Below are 26,371 nucleotides of genomic sequence, written 5' to 3'. Positions count from 1 at the left end.
AATTTTATATTTTTTAATATTTTCTTTCAGTCAACACATTTCTACTGATTCAATAGTTTTATTAGGCTGGAGTAAAAAATAGTGCCACTTAATTCATATCCATGGCATCAGGTGATGCAGCAAATTCCATCCAAATTCTCTCCTAGTTGACATGCGCACAGTTGCCCTTCTGTATGGCTGTTCAAGTTACAACATTTTTAAATAGTGCATCTTTGAACAATCAATTCAAACAACACTTATTGAGTTTCTGACTACTGAAAATCTTTAAATTTTTGGGTGTTGTTATTTGGTTTTTAGGAGCATTAGCAACTAAGGCCATATTGCTCCGGGATATGCGGTGGTCATTCCCTGACTTTTCCGCATCCTCCGTATTTGGTGGCGACGGGCTCGAACCCCGGTCTAATCAAGAAGCGTGTGCTACGCACCACTGCTCCTTCCCACCTGGCTACGGAGGTGCCAAATTTTTGGGTAAAAAAATAAAATGAACACAATTCATTCAGTCTGGATACTGAAACATTAAACAATCTAAAAAAAAAAACTAGCCTGGCAAAACAACTTCACTGCAGCTGTGCAATATTGGCAAGAATTTCAATAGAGATCACGGATATGACTCCAACAAAAGTTAAAAGCAACCATAAAGAGATGGTTAGCCTCTTAGCCAAAATAATGTTACTTAAATGACATACAAAAACTTAAGCACCAATCAAAATGTAATGAGTTAGGTAGGGTGTCTGTTTTGTCATTTCTGATTTATCTCTATTCCTTCAAAAGTTGTGCAATAAGAGGTATTACTTTTCAGTCCACCCTCATAATTCATCTTTGTCTTATTTTAAAAGTGACCCTTTGCCAGCCACTTTAGTTTAAATTGTTTTTAATAATGACAATAGGAATGGTTAACTAAATTTGAGCAATTTAGTTAACTCTTGTATAGTTACGTGTAATAAATCAGATAAATTTCTTTACAATTTTATTATTAATTTTAACCGATTTTTCAATTTTATGCAACACTAGGGCATATTATATATAAAAAAAGCACAATCACATGCATTTATTGTTGTTATTTAGTTTTTAGGAGCATTAACAACTAAGGCCATATTTCTCCGGGTATATGCGGTGGTCATTCCCTAACCTTTCCGCATCCTCCGTATTTGGTGGTCACGGGCTCGAACCGTGACCACCAAAGTCCGGTCTAATCAAGAAGCGTGTGCTATGCACTGCTGCTCCTGCCCACGGAGGCGCCCACACATGCATTTAATACTCTTAGATTCTGTATTATTGCCTGCCAAATTACAATGAAATAAATCAGTTCAAGAACATATTTCTTGAATTTTAAAACCTAGGAGACTTTTATATAATGAATTATAAGTTAAAAAAATACTTTATTATTAGACAGTTCCTCAAACTATTTACATAACTTATCTCTTAGGGTTTAATATTTTTTAAAATAACTTTCAGTTATAGTTAGGGAAGGATGCTACATGGTTGTTTTCCATTAAGGTTATTATTATATTAATACCATTTCTTATACCAAGTGAAATTAATAATATAGTTTATTAGGTTGTTTGCCTACATTAATTATACATTAAAGTGACGTTTCTCGTATCTTACCGATACCCATCATCAGACCATGCTGATGCTCCCAGAAACCTGATGTGCATTTCTGGGAGCATCAGCAAGAGGAGCCTGTATAAGAGCCTGTATTAATTTTATAAAAGTGGTATTAATATAAAAATAACCTTAACAGTCAGTTAATTTTGTAATCAAGTTTTAGCATAAAGAAAGTATAATTTTAGAAAGAATTTGGATGATATTTATTTATAAATAAAATACACAAAATATGTATTATTATAATCTCTTGACAATTTTCAATTAATTAATTTTAAAAAATAATAATAAATAAAAAACTCTTTTTTGACTCTGTCCTCATGTAGGTGTCTATCCAGCAACCTCTGAATTTCCTCAGGCCGTCAGCCACCCACGGAGGCAACTTATTCCATTAATTTACAACTCACTGGTTAAACAAAAACATGCTGGAGTCCACTATACCTCTTCCCCTCTAAACTGAATTTATGGCCCTTGTTCTTGAATCATTTATATAACAGTGAAATTTTCATGTTCACTCATCTTACTTTCTCCTCTCACAGCCTTATTATCTTGAATTAGGTCTCTTCTAAGGTGTCTAGTTACTAAGCTCTGTAGCCAACATATTTGAAGTTTTTCCTTGCATGGACACCCTTCTGCCAACCTCAGCAGTTGTGTTGCCCATCTCTGGACCCTATCAAGAAGCTTGACTGTTTTGAGTTTGAGTTCTCCATTCTAAGTAGTCTTACAATTGCATTAAACAGTTATAAAAGTTACACCATAAAGCGATGACAATAACATAGCAATTATTCTTTTAGCTTCAAAAGTTGAAGCTAAAGGAATAATCACTTTTTTTTTATTGTCTCACTTGTTTTGTTTTATAACAAGTAAAACTACTAAGACAATAAAAATAAGCTGGGGCATTTTTTCTGTATATGGTTTTTCTTGTTGTGAAAGAAAATATACTGTGATAGCTAATTTTTTTTCAGGGGTTTTTTTTTGGGGGCCATTGATAAATCAGCATCATGCAAATGCCCAATACAGTCTTTTCTATGTTGGCATTTCTAATGTAATAGTTTGAATCAGAAAAGGAAAATTATATTGAACAATTACAAAAAGTTCACAAAGAGCACCTTGAACTGACTTGAAAATCTGCAAGCATTTTACTAGCACAATGAATCAAAAGTTTCAATTCTCAGATAACTATTTCTACTGTTAATAACAAACAGGAAGAAACTATTTAATATCTCACCATAGATTCCTCTTCTGAGACTAATGGATGTGTTTTGTGTAATGCCATTTGTCTTGCTTTTCTATAATACTAAAAAAAAAAAAAAAAAAATAAGCAACACGCAACAGTGTATTATTACATATTCACTTAGAATATTAATAGTTTCTAACTCAAATTGGTTTATTTCTCTTAAAATGTAATGGATGAAATTGATGCTACCCACCACTCCTAGATTTTTCCAATCAAGTAAATCGCTAAGTCTTTCTGTTCGATTTCGCTGAATGATTCTCTGGCGACGAGATAGGCAGGTGAAGTCAAATAAATACTGAAATAATGTTTCAAACCAAACATGATTATAAAGTATATGCAATTACATTTTAAAGTAACTATGAAAAATTAAGAATTGTCTTAATATAAGTAATTTATAAAAGTAATGTGATGAACTATAAAACAGTCTCAAGTTGTAACTTTACTCATACAGTATGTCATTACAAGTTTCTTGTTTTGCTTCTCAAACGTAAATTAATATAATACATTATTAACATAAATACACTAAAATCTCATCAACTCCATACTGGATAACTCTACGAGAACAGCAGGAACTGACTGGAAGGATATGTATTTATAGTTCAGATATCTCAAAATATCAGTTAATTTTTAATTCAAAGTAATAATTTAGTCTCTACAAGAAGTAAAACCTGGATAATTTCATAATTATCTCTCCTTTTGAAATGTCAACTACTGTATTTATTCAAACAAAAAAGTAATAAAATTGCAAAATAATATAAAATAGTGGCATAACAATCTTGTGGGTTTCCAATACACAACTTCATTTTGGAAGCCCAGTGCAAACTTTAGTTTTGAGGCCCCTATTCTCAATTGTATTTGCAATCCTAGAGCATATCACCAATTAACAACATATGCACTTATGAAATCAGCACTGTCCCCGTACATTAAAAACTATGATGCAATTAAACTGCAGACTGTATATGGGATAGACACTAGGAACAGAAAGAGAATCAAGGAAGCAAACTTGTAGATTTTTAAAATAAGCTGTTTGTTTGTTGTTTGTTATTTGGTTTTTAGGAGCATTAGCAACTAAGGCCATATTGCTCCGGGGATATGCAGTGGTCATTCCCTGACCTTTCCACATCCTCCATATTTGGTGGTCATGGGCTCAAACCCAGGTCTAATCAAAAAGCGTGTGCTACACACTGCTGCTCCTGCCCACCTGGCTACGGAGGCGCCGAAAATAAGCTGAAGAGCTTTATGTGGTGTGTTATATCACAACTAATGCCTTACTGCCAACAACATTCCTGTATTTGGATTCCAAACTGAAATTTGAATCTAATCTTGACCAATACCATTTATATATAATATATAATAGTAATAGCCATATAGTGCAAGGAAGCCACAGGCGTTTGCTGCATTGGCAAAAAAAAAAAAAAAAAAAAAAAGAAAAGAAAACAAATTATACGCTTCCCTCCTCACACAATTGATCTTTGAATTTATTCAAACTGTCAGCCTCAACTATTTGTGAGGGCAACTTGTTCCAGCTATCAATGACTTGCTGGCTAAAAAAAAACTTCCTACAATCTAATCTAAACCTCAAGCCCTGTAATTTGATTTGATGACCCCTAGTTCTGTAATTCTTTAGAATACTGAATGAATTCCTGGAAAGTTGAGAACCCACCATCCATTTGTAATATCAATGAGAATAATCATTAGACTCCAGAATGATCCCCCTTGTAATGGAGAAGCACTAATTCTCAATCCATAAAGGAAGACCTAAAGAGAAGATGGGAAATAGACTAGTAAGCTTGACCTCTGTGGTCCACAAAGTCACCGAGTATGTTTTAAGGACAGTACAGAGCAGTGTTTCTCAACCTTTTTGGTTCGCATACCCCCAAAGAATCATGTTCTTATTTTTGTACCCCAATATATGTATGTCTATTATATTTTACTACAATGCAAAACACGCTTAAGTAAAAAATAGGATAAATCATCAAATCTGACGAATCATCACTCAGCTTAATAATGGCAATAGTGTAATTATTACAGAATATGGTTAAGTACAAAATACGTTTCAATTGTTCCAAAATATTTTTGTTTCTTGTTAATCTCTCGCGTATCCCTGATTGAATAACGCTGGTATAGAGTTATACAGTTACCAGTATTATCTATATACTGTACTGGTAACTGTATAGACTGGAATAAGCCAGGCTTACAGGAAAGAACCTTAGTTGAATCAGGGGTATCCAAAAGACAGGAAGCTGAAGGTAGTCACAAATGGGCATTCTTCAGAATGGACTACTGTAACAGGTGGAAACTCTCAGGGATTGCTGTGAGGGGAGATTTCTGTTTCTATTCTTAGAGGAAGTCTGCAAAGTTTGCTGATGATCAGAAGATTGAGAGGGTAGTTAATGATTACATCTAGTTATAAAATATAACTAGATGTAATCCCAATCCTCTATAAAATATGGTCTGAAAAATGAACAATAAGTTTTAATGTTATAAATATAAGGTTCTGCACCTAGGGAACAGAGACCTAGGAAAAACAGAAATCTGGACCTTACAAGTAGAACTTCTAAACAGGATTCAAGGAAGAGTGCGAATATTATTGCTCCTCACTAGCTTTGTGAAGAGCAATAATCATTATTTTTATTTTTGCAAGGAATTTATGTTTGGATTTCAAGGCTTGACTACTGGTCAATATTTGCAATCTAGAATAAATCAGGGGAGAAACCCTACCTCCAACTGAGGTAGCTAATTAGAGCTCCAGTTGAAGAGGCCTTTAGGAAAATTCCTCTAGTCTCTGAGAGGATTCACACCCTGATCTCTGAACAAGTGATAAATGGCAATTCCACTGTAATGACAGAGAGGATAATGCCCATATGGTTGACTTGCAAGTATCAATAGCACCATTAATTAATTGCAATAACAACATTGATTTTCTTATTACAATTATCACTTTTTTCTTTTTGTCCAATTGAATAAATATCAGAAAAAGATACTGCCACAATATTTTCAAGAATATTTGAAATAAAAAATAAATAGACCCTTTCCACAAGTCTAATGGCAGTGTGACCAAACTTCTTCACATGTTAGACGGTTGCAAACAAAATTACCAAAAGAGCTCACTGTAAATATGAAATTACTATAGAAATAATAATGTAATTTCTCATGCTAATACACTAATTCTGCATGTGAGCACAAAATAAGAGTGTTATTTAACTTTACAATATGTATGATTTATGTTTATTAAATATTTAGGCACATTTATGTATGTATACAGTTTTCAGCATTGAATATAATTCTTGGATTTAGTAATAGAAAACTAGTTTAGATGTCAGTGTTATGAGATAATTTATATTATCAGACAATAAGTTAAACTACCTGTGCAAGCTGCTGTACAGATTCTTCTGGACTCTTAAACCTTCTATCTACAATATAAATACCATAAGACATTGGGTCTGCTACATGCTCTGCAATGAAGCATCCAAAGCCAGATAAATTGGTAGTTACACTTGGAATTCCCATCACTGTGCATTCAGCTATAAAGGAAATAAACTTTGAATTAAGTTTAACACAAGTGATAAAAACTAAAAGATTAATTTGGCATTCAGTTGAGAGTATATTCAGAATGGAAGGAAAGCTCATTCCAATTTAAAAAAAAAAAAAACATTAAGAACTCTTGACATTTTGCATGACATTCAATATCAGTCATATTTCAGAATATCACTGGAAATAAAACCCAATAGTGCCAAAAAACAATGGAGGGTTGCTCAAAATGCTCAGTAACTTACATAATGTATAATGAATCATTAGCAGTTTATGAGCTAAACATGGTAATGTATATACTGCCTTAGAGGACTATCATGGAATCAAATTTCCAAGGACAGGACCATTAACTATTACATTAAAAATAATGGCTCATTTTGCATGAAAATTTCTTTTTCATTTCTCTTTGAAGACAATCAACCAAATGGATTCAAAACATGTTCTGAAACTTCTGAATGATATGTAGATATTATACTTGACGATCAGTTTATGCTGAATCTACGGAGAAAGGATAAATTTTAACTGACAATAATAAGTGAAGGATTTTTCACTAGCATGGCAATTTCACTTTCCTAATATAACTTTTTAGTTCTGAAAACTAGTCTACTGTTGCAATTCTGCCTTAATCTGATATTCATAATGTAAGTGTTCATGAGGAATAAAGAATGTGCTTTCTAGTTGATATAAACTTCTCTTTTTTTTTCTTTTTTTTTTTTAACTATTCTTCATCATTTTCAAAACATGCTTTATATACCAGCTCATTCTACTTTTTGGCACTTCTCTTCACTATAATTTTTGAGATAGAAAACTAAAGGAAACAACTTTTTGCTTGATTTTCTCCTTGTTAATACAAATTTTTCTTCTATAACAGCTATTATCCACCTTTACTTTCTCCAAATAAAAAATCAATAAAATCACAAATAATAATAGTAATAATATTTGCCATATATTGCAAGGAAGCCACAGGCTTTAGATGCACTGGCAAAAAAAAAAAAAAAAAAAAACACCCAAGTAGATAAGAAAACACAAATTATATGCTTCCCTCCTCACACAGGTAATTATCCAGTTGATCTTTGAATTTATTCCAACTATCAGCCTCAAGTACCTGTGAGGGTAACTTGTTCCAGCAATCAACAACTCACTGGCTAAAAGAAAACTTTCTACAATCTAAACTAAACCTCAAGGCCTATAATTTAAATTTATGACTCCTAGTTGTGGAATTCTTTATAACGAGAATTCCACCTTCATTCATTTTAATCTAATACCTCTCAGAGCCTAGTAAACCTCAATCATGTCCCCTCTGATGTGCCTGGTTGCCAAGCTCTGTAGCCCACATAATCAAAGTCTTTCCTCGTACAATCGTCCTTCTGCCGACCTTGGCGTTCAAGTTGCCCATCTTTGGATCCTTTCAAGAAACTCAATGTCTTTTTTCAGATAAGGTTTCCACACTTGAACACAGTATTCCAAATGTAGTCTTACAATTTCCTTATACAGTAGGATTATGGCCTCCTTGCCTTTACACAATAACATTCGATAAATCATCGATAGGACACCTAGCTGCCTGTTTACACTGTTCAGAAAACTTCATATCTGTCCATATTGTAACTCCCAAATCCCTTTCCTCCTCCACTGTTTTTAATTCAACCCCACCAAGTATAAAATTTGTGGGCTGCTATTCCCCAAGTGTAAGGCCTTGCATTATTTAGCAGCATTAAAACATGCCACTTCTTTGAAGTCTGTTCACGTCATCCTGAAGACGCACTTGCCTGGCATTGATCATTAACAACTCTGCCAATCTTTATGTCATCTGCAAAATTTGACATCGTACCTTCTATTCCTTCATCAATGTCACTTATGAAAATAAGAAACAACAGTGGTCCAAAAACCGATCCTTGAGGGATCCCACTCCTGATGTTACACCAATCTGAAAACATCTGGGTAGCTGCAGGACAGAAGGCCCTGCAGCCGACCAGAAATCCATCTTAGAGTCCTACTAGTAATCCCAACCTGTTCAAGCTTATACAGTAAGCTCTCATGAGGGAACAAGTCAAATGCTTTGCTAAAATCCAAATAAGCTAAGTAAAAATTGTTCCCTAAATCCAGCTCAGGAGCAACTGTGTCAAAATAGCCTACTAAGTTAGTTAAGCATGATTTACCCTTAACAAAGCTATGTTGTGTGTCCTTCAGAATGCCCCAATCTATCTAAATGTCCCTGCATTTAACTCTTAATCACTGCCTCTAAGATTTTTTTTCTACCACTGAAGCCAGACTAACTGGTCTGTAGTTACCCAATTTGCTTTTATGTATTGGCGATACATTGGCACTTCTCCAAGATTCCCTCATAATTAATCTCAGTGATTCAGTACACTCCCTTGTGCTCTCCCTCAAAACTACAGGGTATATGCCATCAACTCCGAGCCTTACTTATCTTTATTCTAAAAAGTTTTCTAATAAACAATCATTTGTAATTACGACATTTTCATATGGCTCAGCCTCACTTGCACAGACTGTTTTCAGCATGAAGGGTCTTTCGTGGCGAGTAAAGACCGATGCAAAGTACCTGTTCAATTCATCTGCAACATTGGCTGGGTTATCTAAGACTTTCTCATACTCAGTGCACGAGGATCCAATGTGATTAGCTTCCTTCTTTGTTGTATTCATATACAGGCAGTTCTCACTTTACGAGTTCCCGGGTTTACAAGTTTTTTTCCCCCAACTATCAACGAAATCAAAAATATGAACATTAATTGCAAAAAACAAATGTTAAACATTCATAAATACCGCATTCCAAACCATGTGCATAGCTATACAATACAGTGTACCCCGCTTTACAATATTAATCACTTCCAGAAACACCATCGTATCATTAAAATTTTGTAATGTGAACCCAATAACACATTGTTTTTTGGTAATTCATTTCAAGATCTCGGAAGTTGAAATTACCTTAAGGCCACGAGTGTGGTTTATAAATTGTACTAGTTACCAATTCAAATCATTAAAATGCACTACACTTTCAACTTTATATGTTCCGTTATAAGAATCAATTTTAAATGCCTTTGTGATATTTTTCTAAAGCACATTTCTGGAGGTCATGACCATAAAACAATAAAAACAATTTGCACTTTTCGGTTTATTGGGCTTTTTTGTTACTGCAAGCAATTATAAACAGGTAGTAAACTCTTATCTTCTTGCATTTGGGAAAATACTAATAGCTGGAATTGTGTGGTTTTTATGTTATTATGGTGAAATGCATTTCCCCTTTACTGAAATCTTCAATCGTATAAAAAACAAAAATTTTCAGAATCTTCTCTTCATTCCTTTTATTTACTCCACACGAATTGTGTTAGTTGCAATTTGTGTGTACCGTTAAAAAATGCTTATTTTTTTATTTATTTATTTTTATGTAAACCCCAAACACCAGAGGTATTAGAACCTATACTACTTAGTACCGTGCTTGGGTTGGAGGTTGAGAAGACGAAAGAAGATATTTGTTGACATTAGACTTGAACTTCTGTAGACTGTAATTTTCAAGAAATATGTATGAAGGAAAGTTGTTCCAGAAAACAGCAGTTCAATGAATAAACGAGGAAGATGAAAAGTTGGTTCTGTGAGTTTGAAGTTGGATAGTAAATGGATGTTGGCTGGTGGCGGCACGTGTTCGGACTGTTTTAAAAGAGAGAGCGGGAATTATAGAAGCCAATTCAGAAGAACAGTCTCCATGGAAGTATCTGTAGAAGAGGCATGCAGCAGAAACAGTGCATCTGTGAGACAGCGAGTGGAGAGACTCTGTTAGAGACGAATCATTAATTAACCTAACTGCCCTCTTCTGAACAGAATCAAGAAGCCCTAGTTTTGGGGGCACAATATTCCATGGTAGGGCGGATTTGCGATTTGTAAGGAGTGAACAGCTGTTTGGAAGAAAAGTAACGACAAGAGCGAAAGAGAAAACCAAGTTTTTTAGATGCAGTGGAAGCAATATTTGTAATGTGCTTGTGCCAAGAGAGAGAGATAAGAAGTCAACACTTATGCATGCATTAGATGTCAACACTTATGCATGCATTAGATGTCAACACCTATGCATGCAGTCGTGAAATTTATAATTAAAAGAAAAGATTAGCTTGAAAACAAATGCCTCTTGAAACATTTCTGAAGATGACTCCTTGTGCAACAAACCAACGAGTGCCAAGCCAATAATGAATGATCAACGAGTGTGCATTTAGTCGATGATGATGAAGAATAAACATTCTTTTACATTTGTAAGTCGTAAATAATTTCTCTATTATTATAATTTGCTTGATTTTACAGGCTACGTTTTCATTTCTTTCAATAAATCAATCATTGTTTAAACAAACTAATTAGCTAACTAATTTCATTGTTGAGAACGTAACCCCCATTTTTAACAATATATCTATGGGAAATAAATGCTCGCTTTACAATTTTTCACTTTACAAGCACGTGCTAGGAATGAATTAACTCGTAAAGTCAAGAACTACCTGTACATGAAACATTCCTTGTCCTCATTCTTTGCTCCCGTAGCCAATGCTTTCTCATAAACAGCCTTGGCCTTCTAACCTTATATGTGGTACTATTACAGATCAACTTATACCTGTTATACACTTCAGTACTTTTCATCGCTCCGTAAAGTCTCATTCTATCTTTTTCTCTTCTATTTGACTAGCTAGCTCTTCAGTCATCCATTTTGGCATCCTCCTCCAGCAATATTTTCTTAAATGTGTGCATGCATTCATGGCTTCTCTGATTTTTTGCTTTAAAAGTATTCCATAATTCAAATGTATTTACCATCCCTTAGCAATCTGCCCAGTTCACAAATGCCATATAGCAACTTAAACTGTCAAAGTTCCCTCTTCTGAAGTTAAAACGTGTTTTTACCTTTAACTACTGCAACACCTTTCTTCATCTTCCAAATGACAATTGCGTGATCACTTCCTGACAATGGTTCCTGTATTTTAAGCCCTGTGATGTCATCTGATTCATTGGTAATGACAAGGTCAAGAATATTCTTGCCCCTAGTACTTTCTCTAACATATTGGTGAAAATACATCTACGGACCCTTTCAAAAATGAAAAAAAGTTCGCAGACCGTGTATATATATATATGTGTGTGTGTGTGTGTGTGTGTGTGTGTGTACACACAGTCTGTATATATATATATATGTTTCTGTGTGCAGACCCCAGTTTGGGAACCACTGATCTAGTTTGTTTAGAAAAATTTATTTTTCCCCGAGGTGAGTTTATCTCCCACTTATTCTAATCAATTGGGGGAAGACAGAAGTCACCCATAATAAGACATTCGTGCTTGCTTGTCCATTCCATTTGCACGCAGACTCTCGTCATATTCTTCACAATCGTCCACTCTGTAGTTTATTCCCACTTTCATTATACCTTTGCTTCCAACTAACTCAAACCACAGAGATTCTATACTGGTAGATGTAACTTCAGACTCAGTAAAAGTTATTTTTGCACTCAGGCCACTTTTGATAAGAAGCATGACACCACCACCCCTCCTATCTTCTCAGTCTTTCCTAAATACATTATACATACTGTAGCGGAACTCGTCATCCCAAATTTCTGCGTGGCACCCCATTTCTGTTAGCTCTATTATATCAGCATTAGTTGTTCTAACAAGGATTTCATATTCAGGGCCATTTTATTGACAACATTCCTGACATTACTGTAGACACAGTTGAGACTAAATAATCATCTATAGTTTACTACCTTGACACACCTCTTGAAGTTATAATAAAAGAGGCCTATGTGCTCCGGATTCATAATGCGAAAAAATTTTTTTTTATTTTGTTGCACAGAGCATTAAACTACAATACATAAATAAGCTTTCGGCTGGATGGCAGCCTTCATCGGATTAAAATACTTGAATGGCAGTTGGAAGAGAGATGCACTGCCAGGATGGTGCGTGAGGCGCGTGGTTAATTGTTTGTTGATGTTTGTGGCTGTGACGTATGGTGGTGACGTGGCCAGCGTTTGTCTATGGATAGAATTACTGACTCTGTGATGGAATTAACTTGACAACCACTGTTCCTGTTCATAGAGGTATCCGAGCATTTTATATTTAACGATTCCAACCAGGTACGCCTTAGGTAATGGTGGGACCTGTCCACAACCATGACATCGCGGTGTAGGTCGATGTCGTGGTGGGTTGTCCAGACATGCTCGGCGATAGCTGAGTGTTCCACATCTGCCAAACGGATCGCCCTTTTATGTTCTGAGAGGCGTTTCTCGAGTCGACGTCCAGTCTCTCCAAAGTAGCAGCTCGTGCAGTCACGGCAAGAGATGCGATAGACCAAACCGCTCTGTAGAAGGGTGGGGACAGGTGCTTTTATGTTGGAAATGAGAGAACGCAGTTTCTTGCCTGGGAGTTGGATGCACTTTATCCCATGTGATTTTAGGATTCTACCGATCTGTTGTGACAGGTTGGGGTAGTATGGGATGGATGACTCGTCACTGTTGGCGTTGCTGTTGGTCGTCACGTTGTCGCGTGCTTGTAGATCACACCTGTCAAGGACGTCGATAGGGTAGCCACACCTCATAAGGTCTACTTTGACTCTGGTGACCTCTTTGCGTCTTTCATCTGCGGAGCTGGAGTGTGTCCAGGCACGAGTTAGCAAGGTTCGGGCAGTGGAGAGGAGGTGGCCCCGTGCGTGTGCTGACCGGAAGTTGGTAAATTGGCCAGCACACATAGGCTTACGATAAACTGTCGTCTTCAAGCATGTGTCTTCGCGCCGGACAAGTGTATCTAGGTATGGTATAGAGTTGTTCGACTCCAGCTCAATCATGAATTTTATGAACGGCAATAGTGAGTTGAGGTGGGTTAGGAGTCGCTGACCTGAGTCTCTAGGGATGACTACGAACATATCGTCTACATAGCGACACCAAAAGGCGATGTGATCTGGTGCGTGCGTAAACGCACGTCCCTCTAACTCCTCCATCACGATGTTTGCTGTGACTGAGCTGACAGGGGAACCCATGGCTGTGCCATGTATCATGTATCTGCTGGTAGATTGAGTCATTAAACATGATTGCACCCCCTGTTAAGCACAGTCTGAGGGCGGCGGAAATGTCATCAGGTGTCAGTCTAGTTCTGTCGCTAAGGGTTCCATCATTGTCCAAGAGTTGTTTTGCACAAGAGATAGCAAGTTCCACTGGGATGGAGGTAAAGAGTGATATGACACTGAATGATGCCATGACTTGATCTTGCGAGATGGATATATAGCCAACACAATCCGCTTAAAGACTGCAGCAGTTCTACACCATGCTCGCCCCGTCTCTTCAAACCTCAGCCGTATACAGATTTCTACCCTCAAGGCACTGAAACAGGATTCGTCCTCGTCATTCTACCGGCGGACAAAGGCCGTCGTACGGTTGTAATGAACCACACTGATTACATGGCGAAAGCCTTACTGCTCTTACGAGACACTACCGTCTACAAACCCTTAACTGTCAACCCCAACAGGGCTTTGGAACGATGGGAGTCAGAGGTGAATATCCTCATCAACACTTGGCTGAAACAAGAGAAAATCACACAGTCAACCCATAATCACCTCCGTGCCTCCGGGTGTCAGATCCCACGGTTTTACGGCCTGCCGAAGGTGCACAAAGAAGAAACACCACTAAGACCTATTGTATCCTGCTGTGGATCACCGACTTACGAGCTGTCTAAATTTGTCTCGAGACTTCTTTCTCCTCTAGTTGGCAAGACCACCTACACTGTCTCCAACAGTGTTGAGTTCATAGAAAGGATCTGCACTATATCCATCTCGCAAGATCAAGTCATGGCATCGTTCGATGTCATATCACTCTTTACCTCCATCCCAGTGGAACTTGCCATCTCTTGTGCAAAACAACTCTTGGACAATGATGGAACCCTTAGCGACAGAACTAGACTGACACCTGATGACATTTCTGCCGCCCTCAGACTGTGCTTAACAGGGGGTGCAATCATGTTTAATGACTCAATCTACCAGCAGATACATGGCACAGCCATGGGTTCCTCTGTCAGCTCGGTCACAGCAAACATCGTGATGGAGGAGTTAGAGGGATGTGCGTTTACACACGCACCAGATCACATCGCCTTTTGGTGTCGCTATGTAGACGATGTGTTCGTAGTCATCCCTAGAGACTCAGGTCAGCGACTCCTAACCCACCTCAACTCACTATCGCCCTTCATAAAATTCACGATTGAGCTAGAGTCGAACAACTCTATACCATACCTAGATACACTTGTCCGGCGCGAAGACACATGCTTGAAGACGACAGTTTATTGTAAGCCTATGTGTGCTGGCCAATTTACCAACTTCCGGTCAGCACACGCACGGGGCCACCTCCTCTCCACTGCCCGAACCTTGCTAACTCGCGCCTGGACACACTCCAGCTCCGCAGATGAAAGACGCAAAGAGGTCACCAGAGTCAAAGTAGACCTTATGAGGTGTGGCTACCCTATCGACATCCTTGACAGGTGTAATCTACAAGCACGCGACAACGTGACGACCAACAGCAATGCCAACAGTGACGAGTCATCCACTAGGGCATTCATCCCATACTACCCCAACCTGTCACAACAGATCGGTAGAATCCTAAAATCACATGGGATAAAGTGCATCCAACTCCCAGGCAAGAAACTGCGTTCTCTCATTTCCAACATAAAAGCACCTGCCCCCACCCTTCTACAGAGCGGTTTGGTCTATCGCATCTCTTGCCGTGACTGCACGAGCTGCTACTTTGGAGAGACTGGACGTCGACTCGAGAAACGCCTCTCAGAACATAAAAGGGCAATCCGTTTGGCAGATGTGGAACACTCAGCTATCGCCGAGCATGTCTGGACAACCCACCATGACATCGACCCACACCGCGATGTCGTGGTTGTGGACAGGTCCCACCATTACCTAAGGCGTACCTGGTTGGAATCGTTAAATATAAAATGCTCGGATACCTCTATGAACAGGAACAGTGGTTGTCAAGTTAATCCCATCACAGAGTCAGTAATTCTATCCATAGACAAATGCTGGCCACGTCACCACCATACGTCACAGCCACAAACATCAACAAACAATTAACCACGCGCCTCACGCACCATCCTGGCAGTGCATCTCTCTTCCAACTGCCATTCAAGTATTTTAATCCGATGAAGGCTGCCATCCAGCCGAAAGCATATTTATGTATTGTAGTTTAATGCTCTGTGCAACAAAATAAAAAAAAAAATTTTTAAAAAAATTTTTCGCACTCTTGAAGTTATTTAGGTTTGTATTCCAAGCTTTATCTTCCCTCTTATTTAAAACATTGCTACTCTCAGCACATTTTATCAATGTTGGCTGTTGTCGCAACAAACAAGACCATGAGGTGAATGCAAGCATTACTTTGACCCATATCATTAGATAAGCACTGATCTATATTACCCTTCTTCCCCTCACTAGCAGTTTCTCTGAATCCTTAGAGTATTCTCAATGATACTGGAAAAAATCCTTGCACCACCTTTGTTCAAATGCATACCATCTCTACAAAATAGATTTCTTCCACCTACAAATGCAGGCCACACCAATAAAAATTTCGCCCCTAGAGTCTTACAGATTCTCTCAAGTTAATCTACAAGGCTTTCAGCATATAATCCCTCCTATCTATCGTGCCTGGGCAGACTTGCAGACACATACACATCCTGACCTAACTTGCGGCATGTAGCTGTCTTCTAGAGCTACATACCTTTTCCCATCTGTGGATAAACTTTCTTGTCTCTTGAACAGAACTCTTCACTTAGAGCAGAAAACCAAACTTATTTCATTAACTCCGTGGCCTCCAAAATAGTTTCTTCATTCTAAGAAGGAAGAAGGAGCTGAAAGTATGAGGTCAGGAGAATAAGATGGGTGCACAGCAAATTCCACCATGAGAGCAGCTTGTGAGCAGGAGCATTTTTGGCTAGGAGGTAGACACCTATGGATAGCTTCTTCCATCTCTAACTCAAGAGCCTCTCAACTTTCCGAGGAGATTTTTTAGTTTTTAAGTATTCCCCAGTGATGCTGTTGCCTTTTGAAAGGTAATCTGTAAGGATGATACCTTTTGAGTTCCAGAAGATTGACGTGACCTTGCTGGCATAAAATCGAACTTTGACTTTTCTGGTGGCTGGTGATGATGAATATATCCATTGTTTGTCCATCTGTTTTTTTTTTTTTTTTTGAGTCATAGTAATATACCCTATTCATCATCACAATTTGGTCAAAAATATCATAAAAATTCTCTATACAAAGCTCTAACAATTATGCAGAACACTCTTTCCTGTGAAGCTTTTTATGAGGTATTAGCAATCTCATAACCCATCAGGCTGCCACCCTAGAGCAGGAACTCATGTAATATGATGGAAACAGAGCCATAGCTAATGTTCACTTCATTTGCTATAAAATTTATAGTAACATGTCTGTCTTCAAGGACTAGCTGTTCCACTTTAGCCACAATGGCAGGGTCTGTAGCTGAAAGGTTATTGTGCACACTGCTTTTCCCACACCTGAACTGTCTTTTCCAATTTTTCACATGTCTCATGTGATAGGCAATCTCCCCATATATGGCTTTGATCTCCTCAGGGATTTGTTTTGCTTCTCTGCCTTACAAATGAAGAGATTTTATAACAAATTAGACTTCAACCTTCTCCATCATACCACCTCTCACTGTATTCAGCTCTAGTTCAGTAACCAATGGATACAGAAACATAAATAAATATAGATTAACTTATGAGACCTAGTATATATACACACAATATGAGATCTTTAACTCAAAATATTTCTAGGTGAGGGTAAATACTTATTGAATGCCCGTCATATGGGAAATGCCACTTCTGAGCATGTGGAAACTGCTGTGGTGATAAGCAAGTCTGTTCTTTATATACAGTAGATCATATATAACTGACACTTTTATTTCTATAATAAAACAAAGGTGAGCCAAGGAAACTACACATTTATTATATTAAAGTGAAGTACACAAACATAAGAGTTGTCTTACTATACTTTTAACATATATTAGATCTTACATCTTTTAAAAATTACATACTCCAATAAACTAGAATACTTTAGAAAAGAAGAGAGTTATTACTGCAACTCAAGTATTGAAATAATTTGAGAAAATAAATACTTTTCATTATTTTTTTCTCTCTCTACTTTCTGGGAAAAATATCCCTCCAGTAAAAAAGCTTGGGTTTTCACTCTTTACAAATGGCTATGTTTACCAATGGGTCTACATAAAGTTACTAATATCATTTTTAATTAAATAACATTACCAAGAGGGTGAATCCATTATTCATTAAAAACTCAAAGGCACTGTTGTTGCTGGTCTCAGAACTATTTAGCACCATCATCAGATAACAGAGAGCCTCAATTAACAACCTTGTGTCAAGTAGTCAACAAACATATTGATTCTAAATGAACAGCCAAATGGCATGTGAAAGAAAATCCCACTGAAAATGTAAGTATTGTCATGTTATAACTCCTATTACTGGACGGCACTGGCCAAATGCAGAAATTTAGTAAACAAGCAGGTTAATATTCTAATGGAGTTATTGAAATAGTTTGAGAAAACAATGCTACTCTGTATTACTTGTCTGTCTGGGGACATTACTGCCCCTCGCCCCTCCAGTGATAGCAGCAGCAGAGCTTGGGCTTACACTCTTAAATAATTATATTTATCTATGGAGTCAATATAAAGTTAATAATATAATTTTTAATTGAATAGCATCATCAATAAGGTGACTCCATTATTCATTAAAATGCAAAGGTAATTCTGAGTTGCCTTTGAAACTGGTCACTGGTGTCAGAGCCATATGGCTCCATCATCACAACAGGTAGCTTCAATTAGACAGTAGGTTTGCATTCTGAAAACAGGCTCTCTTTAACAATCCTTCAGGGTGACCCTGAACCACTGGCCACCAAGTGATCTTCAGAACAAGGACTTACCCTAGCCAATAATCAATCTTTACCTTGCAGAATTTCTTATCAATCAGTGTTGTTCCCTCTTGATGTCAGTGTAGCTCCAGTCTGTTGATGCTGGAAATATCTAAAATCTGTTAGCAGATTTATATATTATATAATTCAAATATAAAAAAAATATTAACTCTAAAAATTCTAATTTTCTCATACTACCAATGAAGACCCCAAGATAGGAGTATGTAATGTATAGTTCATTCATTTTTTTTCAACCTGTTTATAAGAAAGCCATTAATTATGTTTTGCTTCTATTCAGCAAAATCTGATCTCATTCTGATCAATCCAGTTTACATTATTCAACTTGATTCACCCTGTACAGAAGGTGGGGTTTTTTTTTTTTTTTTTTTCAAACTGTTGTCTGTTGTTTTGATACTTCAGTACTTTCACATTGCAAAAGATTATCCTAGTTTTTTCCACTCAGGTTGTAAGACAGTGGTATAAACTGGAGGTATTCACCCCCCACCCCAAAGGGATACTTCAAAATGCCATGAATTTTCAAAAATAAATAAGGAAAATTACTATTTTAAGATTATAAACTGTATTGTATTTTATTTCATATACCATACATACTTTTTTTTTTATTATTATTATTATTATAAACCATATATTTGGTGATATTAAAACATGAAAAAAAAAAAAAAAAAAAAAAAAGCAGGCGGGGAAATTAATAAGCTGATTTTTCACACCACATGCTACATGGATGGAATTATTACATACCTGGTGTATAACCCCATGGTTCATAATATGATGGAAATACTCCTAAGTGACAACCCCTTACAAATTCTTCATAATCCATACTAAATAGTGGATTTGTTGAAGACAAAAACTCTGGATGAAAAATTACCTAATGCATAAAATTCAACCAACTTATTATACAAGTTTAAAAGTAGGGTCACTGAATTCTAGCATATTAAAAATTGATATGCAAACAAGTACAAAATTTATCCTACTCTTCAGATTAATTTATTTTACCAAGGTACAGTAAGTCACAACTGAATTTAACATATGAAGTGTTTAATAATTATTTTGCATAATAATGACAATAATAAATATCTGTAATTATGAAAAAACTATACTATAACTCAGGATTCATGCTTTGCAATACCACAATCCCCTAAATTCTTCATTTATCACTGTGTCTGTGCAGTCAACACAGTGGCATCATCACTATCCTTCTCGCACAGGGTGGAAAAGGCTTGGGTTCGAATCCTGTCAATGACGCAAGGAACTTTTATGGACTTTTTTTCACTATGTAGCTGATTTAGTCAGTCTCAGGCATCGATTCCCCCCCCGGGAACTTGATATTTTCATCCACCAAAACAGGCAAATCGACCAGAGAACACAGACAATTCACGAACATTATATACAATGGGCAGATGAATGTATATTCCAGGTGGTCCTAGCGTGGCATTTTATTTTTTACTTATCACTGTTAAGTTTTCCAAGATGCAAGGTTTCCTGAAATAGCTATAACCTTTTAAATTGTCCCACACAAAAAACATCTGTGAGGGTTAAATCTGGTAACCTGGGCAGCCACTCAATGAAGCCATAATGCCCAATCTCCATGGTTTAACAATTTTTCGTTTAGGAATATTATAACTTTAAAGGAACAACGTGCGGGTGCATTCTGCATGAAAGAGAGATCTTTTCCTTCAATTTTAGAATAAGAAAAATCTTGTAACAACAATAAATAGTTGTTTGAAGCACAATCTCACTACGAAAAAAAAAAATAGTAAAACAATCCTCATAGCAAACTCCAACTCAAACAACAGTACCTGAGGACTTTAATTCCTTTTCAATTTGGATATTAAGTTCTCAGAGAACCAATAAACACAACTGTGTTAGTTAACATATCCAATGATCCTAAACTGCCTCATCAGAGTTGGCAGATTTTCATTATTTTTACATAGGATGGAAAAACTTTTTTCCAAATTAAACTTTCTTATCTGGACCATACTCATTACATGCATGTTGTAATTTTTGGAATGTAAACTTTGTATCTGGAATTTTTTAAACCCTTCTTACTGAATTATTGGGTATTATTATTATTCCACTTGAAAGACTTCTTGTGGATGTGTTGGGGGGACTTGTTTGATCTTCTGCTTCTAAGGAGATTCAAATAATTAAACATTTTTGGAACATTTCCTGTTCTCAAATTGCTTAATTTGGTAGACAGCATGTTTTTAGAGTAATGAGAGATGCTTAGGCCTCTTCATCACTCTAAAAACATGCTCTTCAGATGACTGCTGTTGATATGTTAGTAAAGTTTACTACTATTTTGTGTTGCTACTTCAGCCATGATGCATATAAAACTTTACTTCTTCCTGCAACAACAAAAAAATTAGCTTTCTATATTTTAAGATATATATTTTAATGTGCTTCCTGACTTTTGGCTCACTGTATTTTTAAAGTGATGGATAACTGACCACAGCATTCTGCATGAAAGGGAAGGAAATTGGTAAAAAGTAATTCAAAACAGTTCAACAGAGACAAAGTGCTTTTTATAGAATAACTTATATTTATTCAAGGTAAACATTCTTGTGATGCTGTTTAAAGTACCTTCCTCTGAACTCATGCTCTCATTCAAATAATTCTCCCATGATGATGTACTAGAGGCCATTCCAGTGGTATCTATGTTCAAAGTGGTGTTTACAGAGATTCCTCTTCATTGTTGGCAAATTGAAGAAGGGTAGGATTATATAGTAGATATAGAACATGTGATTGCATCAGAAACTAAGAATTTGATGGTGCTGTTCACATAGAATTAAGGATTGTTTTAATAAGGTATATATATACAGTAAGAATGACCCCAAAGAACATCATAAGCAGGAAAACATTATAAGTGGAAACCCCCCCCCCTCCATTAATGAAGCTATTTTTCATATTTTCTCAATATGTTGATATTTAACTGATTTTTTTTTTTTTTTTGCAGTAGTAGTAATCATGGCAGTGTTTATGGTGCGATTCATATGTAAATTGAAAGCATACTTAATATATTGCTTATTCTTAAATCATGCTCTTTTGTACATTATTAAAAATATATTATTAAACTAAACATATCTTGAGTAATATATGATAAATATAGCAGTGACACATAGGAGAGGGAATGACTGTGTGATTTTTTTTTTTTTTTTTTTGGCTGATGCTAGGCTTGCTTTCTTGCATCACATGCCTCTATTACTATTACATAATGGTGTCATTAATGAAATTTATCAATATCATCTTGAAAACATACACAAGACATTGCTACTGCACCAGTAAGGAAAGTAGACAATGTTGAATTAAAAAAATAAAATGGAATGACAAATGGGCTAGACATTGAGTTGTAAAGAGTGAACCTTGATATCTTCTCCAGGCTGCAAGTTAAATATGAAATAAACAAACATCACCTGCATCAGCATCAATTTCTGTGGAGTAAAATAACTGCACCATAAACAATTCCTAAAATTCTATCATCCCTTTCTAAATCAAGAGGAAGGAGGCTTATATTTGGGTTTATTCTTTCTTGGGACATTGAAAAAATATGTGACATAAGCAGAAAAAGTTTTAACAGGAGTGCTGCAAACGTTACAAATTGCATAGCACTTCATAGAATTGATCATGGGGTAAGAGAGAAGGAAAAAAAAAAAGCATGAAAAGTGGTAGAGTGCTACAAGCAGGAGTTGATTCCATTCACCTTAAAATTCAAGTTAATTTCAGCATTTTTAATAATCTTTAAACAATAATCATCAATAACAGAGACAATAATCTTTATAATATAGTATATTATAAAGATTATCTTTATAATATAGTATATTATAAAGATTATTGCACAAAGTATTATAGATTTTTTAACTGAGTGTTCTACAATAACTTTAGCAGCTAGTGAGTTACACGTACCTACTCCTTTCCCTATTATGATATGCAAGCTTTCTACTGAAGTCTGACATCCACACAGGCTGTGGCTCCTACTCTGTTATAACAATATTTTAAAATGGCATGCACAGATTCAAGTTAAGCGTAAATATTGTTTAAGAATGGCTGAGTACAAAATGACTATCTTCAACACATCAGCCAGCTATCCAACAATCATCTATTAACATACAATAAAGCCTGTTACAGTTTGGGAATACTGAATTATAATGGATTTTCTTAATTCAAGCTCTTTACTCTTCTCAAATGATTATGGAACTTCTTCAACACATCAGCCAGCTATCCAACAATCATCTATTAACATACAACAAAGCCTGTTACAGTTTGGGAATACTGAATTTGTATTCATTATTTCCTGAATTATAATGGATTTTTGTAATTCAAGCTCTTTACTCTTCTCAAATGATAATGGAACTTCTTTAAACTTCATCACTGTAAAATCTCCTGCAACATCTTATTGATTTCTTATACCACTTATAGCTGAATCAGATTTTGTGCCATCAAACCACAAACAATAATAAGGCATGTATAATGATCTGTGTTTATATTAAAAAAAAATCTGGGAAGTAAATGAAAACAAAGTCAAGCCACAACTGTGCACATACTCAAGCACAAGGAAAAACTGGTGTTTAATGCAGTTAACCATGACTAAGAATACAAACAAATAAGAGTTTACAAATATTAAAGCTTTAATAAAAAAAATTAATGTGCATGTAAAGGACTGAGATTAACTCATTAAATGATAAGAAATGATCAACTTATAATTATATTGCAAAAAAGTCTGAGCTTACCTTTACTTTATCATGACGGTCATTAAATAACTTACAACGTCTAATATGACAAAGGGCAGGATCAGTACTATCATCTATCATATTATGTGTACATACTGGAGGCAAACTAGTTCTCTGGAAAAGAATGAGGAAAGGGAAGAATAGGTTCATTAACTCAATACTAAAAAGAAATGAAAAACTGAATTAACTTAATGGATAATATCAAATATTGTTCAATTATCATAGGGAATATGATAAAAGAAAGTTAGAATAAAGGTTAATTTAAATGATGGGTGCATTTCTTATGCATGCTAAAAAAAAAGGTCCCAGAATCATCAATTAAGTGTCTTTAAACCAGGCATATGCAATAAATATATCTATATGAATTAATTATTTAAATAAAATTAAATGCAACAAGGCATCATATCTTTAAGAGTATAATAATCTATATAATATTGGTGTAAATACACCATAGACAACTCTTAAACAAAAAAAAACTATGTTAGTAGTGTGAAGGGCATCATTTTATTTGTATCTCGTATTGTGCTCTTCCTTCACAACGAGTTGCCATTTATTGCACTACCTCAAATAAATAACAATAGTCTTCTCTTTTAATGAAGCGTTACTTATTGGAGGTAGTGCAATACATGGCAACTCGTTGTGAAGGAAGAGCACAATATGAGATACAGATAAAATGATGCCCTTCACACTACTAACGTAGTTTTTTTTGTTTAAGAGTTGTCTATGGTGTGTTTACACCAATATTATACAGATTATTATACTCTTAAAGATATGATGCCTTGTTGCCTTTAATTTTACTTAAATATTATCACGTACACCTTCAGGCATCTCCTGCAAGCTTTTCTGCTTGTGTTGACACCCTTCCTAACCTTGGTTCATCCTTGAGCATTGCATTTTCATAAATGCAATGATAATGCATATTGCAAGAGTTTTTATAAACTGTTCCACTGTTGCATTACAAATAAATGGCACTTCATAATCAAGAATTGTAATGCTTTAAAACTGTAATCATCCAGCCAGCCATTTTAGGGGTCACCACCCTCTCATAACTGAAGGCTGTTCAGGGGTGAAGCATATACAATAAATATAAATAATAATAATAATAATTGGATGGCTAGACAATCAGTGACAGTTTAATTTAATTTACAAAACGAAAGATGCCAAAAGGTGTAAAAGTTATTTTTGGAATCTCCAGTGCTACAAATTAAATATAAATAAATTTCCAATTATTCTGGTAAAGGTCAAGGTCAGGAGAGCTTGTATATTCAGAGTGACTTCAGACATATTGAATTAATTATCAAGAGAAACTAGGCTTAGGCTAGGTTTTTGGTGCTCCAGTTCACAATGAGCCATGCAATTTTCATGGCTGTATATGGGTTCACACCTCCTTACTTATGGCTGCACATGTTAATCATTGGACCATGGCTGGCCCAAATGCTCTAAACTCCAAAAGTTGGCAAAAGAGGGAACATGCCCAAACTAGATTATATAGGACATCCAAAGTAACCAAATTTATAGCCAATAAAACCAAAACTTGGCTTACTTTTATAAAAGTATATAAGTGTGTTTATTTTAGTATTTTAAACTTTAAGTAGGGCTGAAGCTAATATCTAAGGTACTTAAGATTATACATCATTGTGACAATTTAACAAAAAAAGAGATCTTACCTGTGAGGCATAGATACATCTCTTTAATTTCACAATATCTTCGGGAATTAAGAGTTGATCACTGCTTGGTACCTGTCCACTAAACAGCAATATTTAAAATTAAATCAGTATCATACCTAAATAATTAATTTTATTAAACACAGAGAGAGAGAGAGAGAGAGAGAGAGAGAGAGAGAGAGAGAGAGAGAGAGAGAGAGACAAAGTTCTGCAATTTTAACACAAAGGAAAAAACAAATTTAGGTTTGAATTATTAAAACTTTAAGTTAGAGAATCAGAATTACGGAAGAAAATGCAAAATTAAGGTTAATATATTATAATTCTCCTAATATAATTCTCCTATTATAATGCTCCTAAAAACTAAATATTATTTGGTTTTTAGGAGCATTAGCAATTAAGGCCATATTGCTCTGGGGATATGTGGTGGTCATTCCCTGACCTTTCCGCATCCTCCGTATTTAGTGGTCACGGCTCAAACCCCGGTCTAATCAAGAAGCGTGTGCTACACACTGCTGCTCCTGCCCACCTGGCTACAGAGGCGCCTTATTTTCTGTAATTCAAACCATTTAATATTATAAGCCATACTAAATACACATCATATTCAGTCATATTTCACATATTGCATAAATCATTTTTAATTAAAATTTAAATTTTTAAGTAAAACTGAATTAATAAACAAATTTAGTTGTTTATAATACATTTTTTAAGCTGATTATAACCTACCTAGCTGAGATGTGGGTATGAAATAAAGGGATTGATCAAAAATTAGAATCTTTAGAAATTAAAATTTTAAGAAAAATAAATGTCCTTAACAGATGGGAGTAAGAAATAAGCAAAATAAGAAAATAATCTTGAAAAAACAAATATCTGATCAAAGGTAAGTGTATCAAAATTCACATAGCAGGCAGAAAGGATGGGATAATGGAGATTCACTAAACAAATATCTGAAGCAAAAATGAATGATAATATGCTCAGAGGCAAGAGGAAGGTGGATTAATAGTGCCAGGCAAGCATTAGAAGAAAGGGGGCTTACTCTGCGTAGAGCCAAAGATCTAACAGGAAATAGGATCATAAATAAATCAGTCCTGATTGTACCAATGGACAAATTTATATTGATAATGACTGTGCGTCCACTATGCCTTTCCAGGCACGGAGCAACATGTGCAAAGGTTCATCCAATCAGAATCCATTGAGTCTATAGTGCATTAATTCTGAAAGGGGTGACAGGTAATATAGAATGGTTAGTGTCATGTGAATATCTATTGTTAGCTGAAAGTGTAACTTGTTTCTGAAGTTGGCAAAAGATATGAAAAACAAATATCAAGAAGGTGGGAAAATGTTTTGTCATTTGAAATTTGAATGTGCACAAAAACTATACTCAAGGTAATCAAAAGTGAAAGGGGTGGATCTAAAACAGAAGAATAATTTAGAAGTATGAAATAAATACTTTGATGATTTTCTAAATGAAACAGCTGAAGACATCACTGAAGATGAAAACACTGAAATGTTAAAATGAGGGAAATTCTGGATACTATCTACTGTATACTGCTGAGAGAGAAAAGGGTTGTGAAAAATATCAATTATGGAAAAGCAGACCTGAAATGCTGAAAGGCAGAGGAAAAATAGTGTTGTGGGTGTT

The 26,371-nt window shown here is 35.7% G+C and overlaps 1 protein-coding gene across 1 annotated transcript in view; it reads right to left on the bottom strand.

The window, feature by feature from the left end:
- Positions 1–26,371, bottom strand: part of Glys (glycogen [starch] synthase) — an 87,257-nt gene that overhangs the window by 1,752 nt on the left and 59,134 nt on the right. Inside the window, exons 9-14 of the mRNA XM_090383956.1 lie at positions 24,736–24,814; positions 23,069–23,182; positions 19,083–19,209; positions 6,209–6,366; positions 3,036–3,137; positions 2,834–2,902 (exon numbers count right to left, since the gene is read on the bottom strand). Of these exons, the coding sequence (XP_090240082.1) occupies positions 2,834–2,902; positions 3,036–3,137; positions 6,209–6,366; positions 19,083–19,209; positions 23,069–23,182; positions 24,736–24,814 (649 nt within the window). The remainder of the gene's footprint in view (positions 1–2,833; positions 2,903–3,035; positions 3,138–6,208; positions 6,367–19,082; positions 19,210–23,068; positions 23,183–24,735; positions 24,815–26,371) is intronic.

Source organism: Mastigoproctus giganteus, chromosome 10, assembly GCF_048544385.1.
Source record: "Mastigoproctus giganteus isolate SK-2022 chromosome 10, ASM4854438v1, whole genome shotgun sequence".
NCBI classification, from domain to species: Eukaryota; Metazoa; Arthropoda; class Arachnida; order Uropygi; family Thelyphonidae; genus Mastigoproctus; species Mastigoproctus giganteus.
This window is presented reverse-complemented; position numbering and strand designations above follow the sequence as displayed.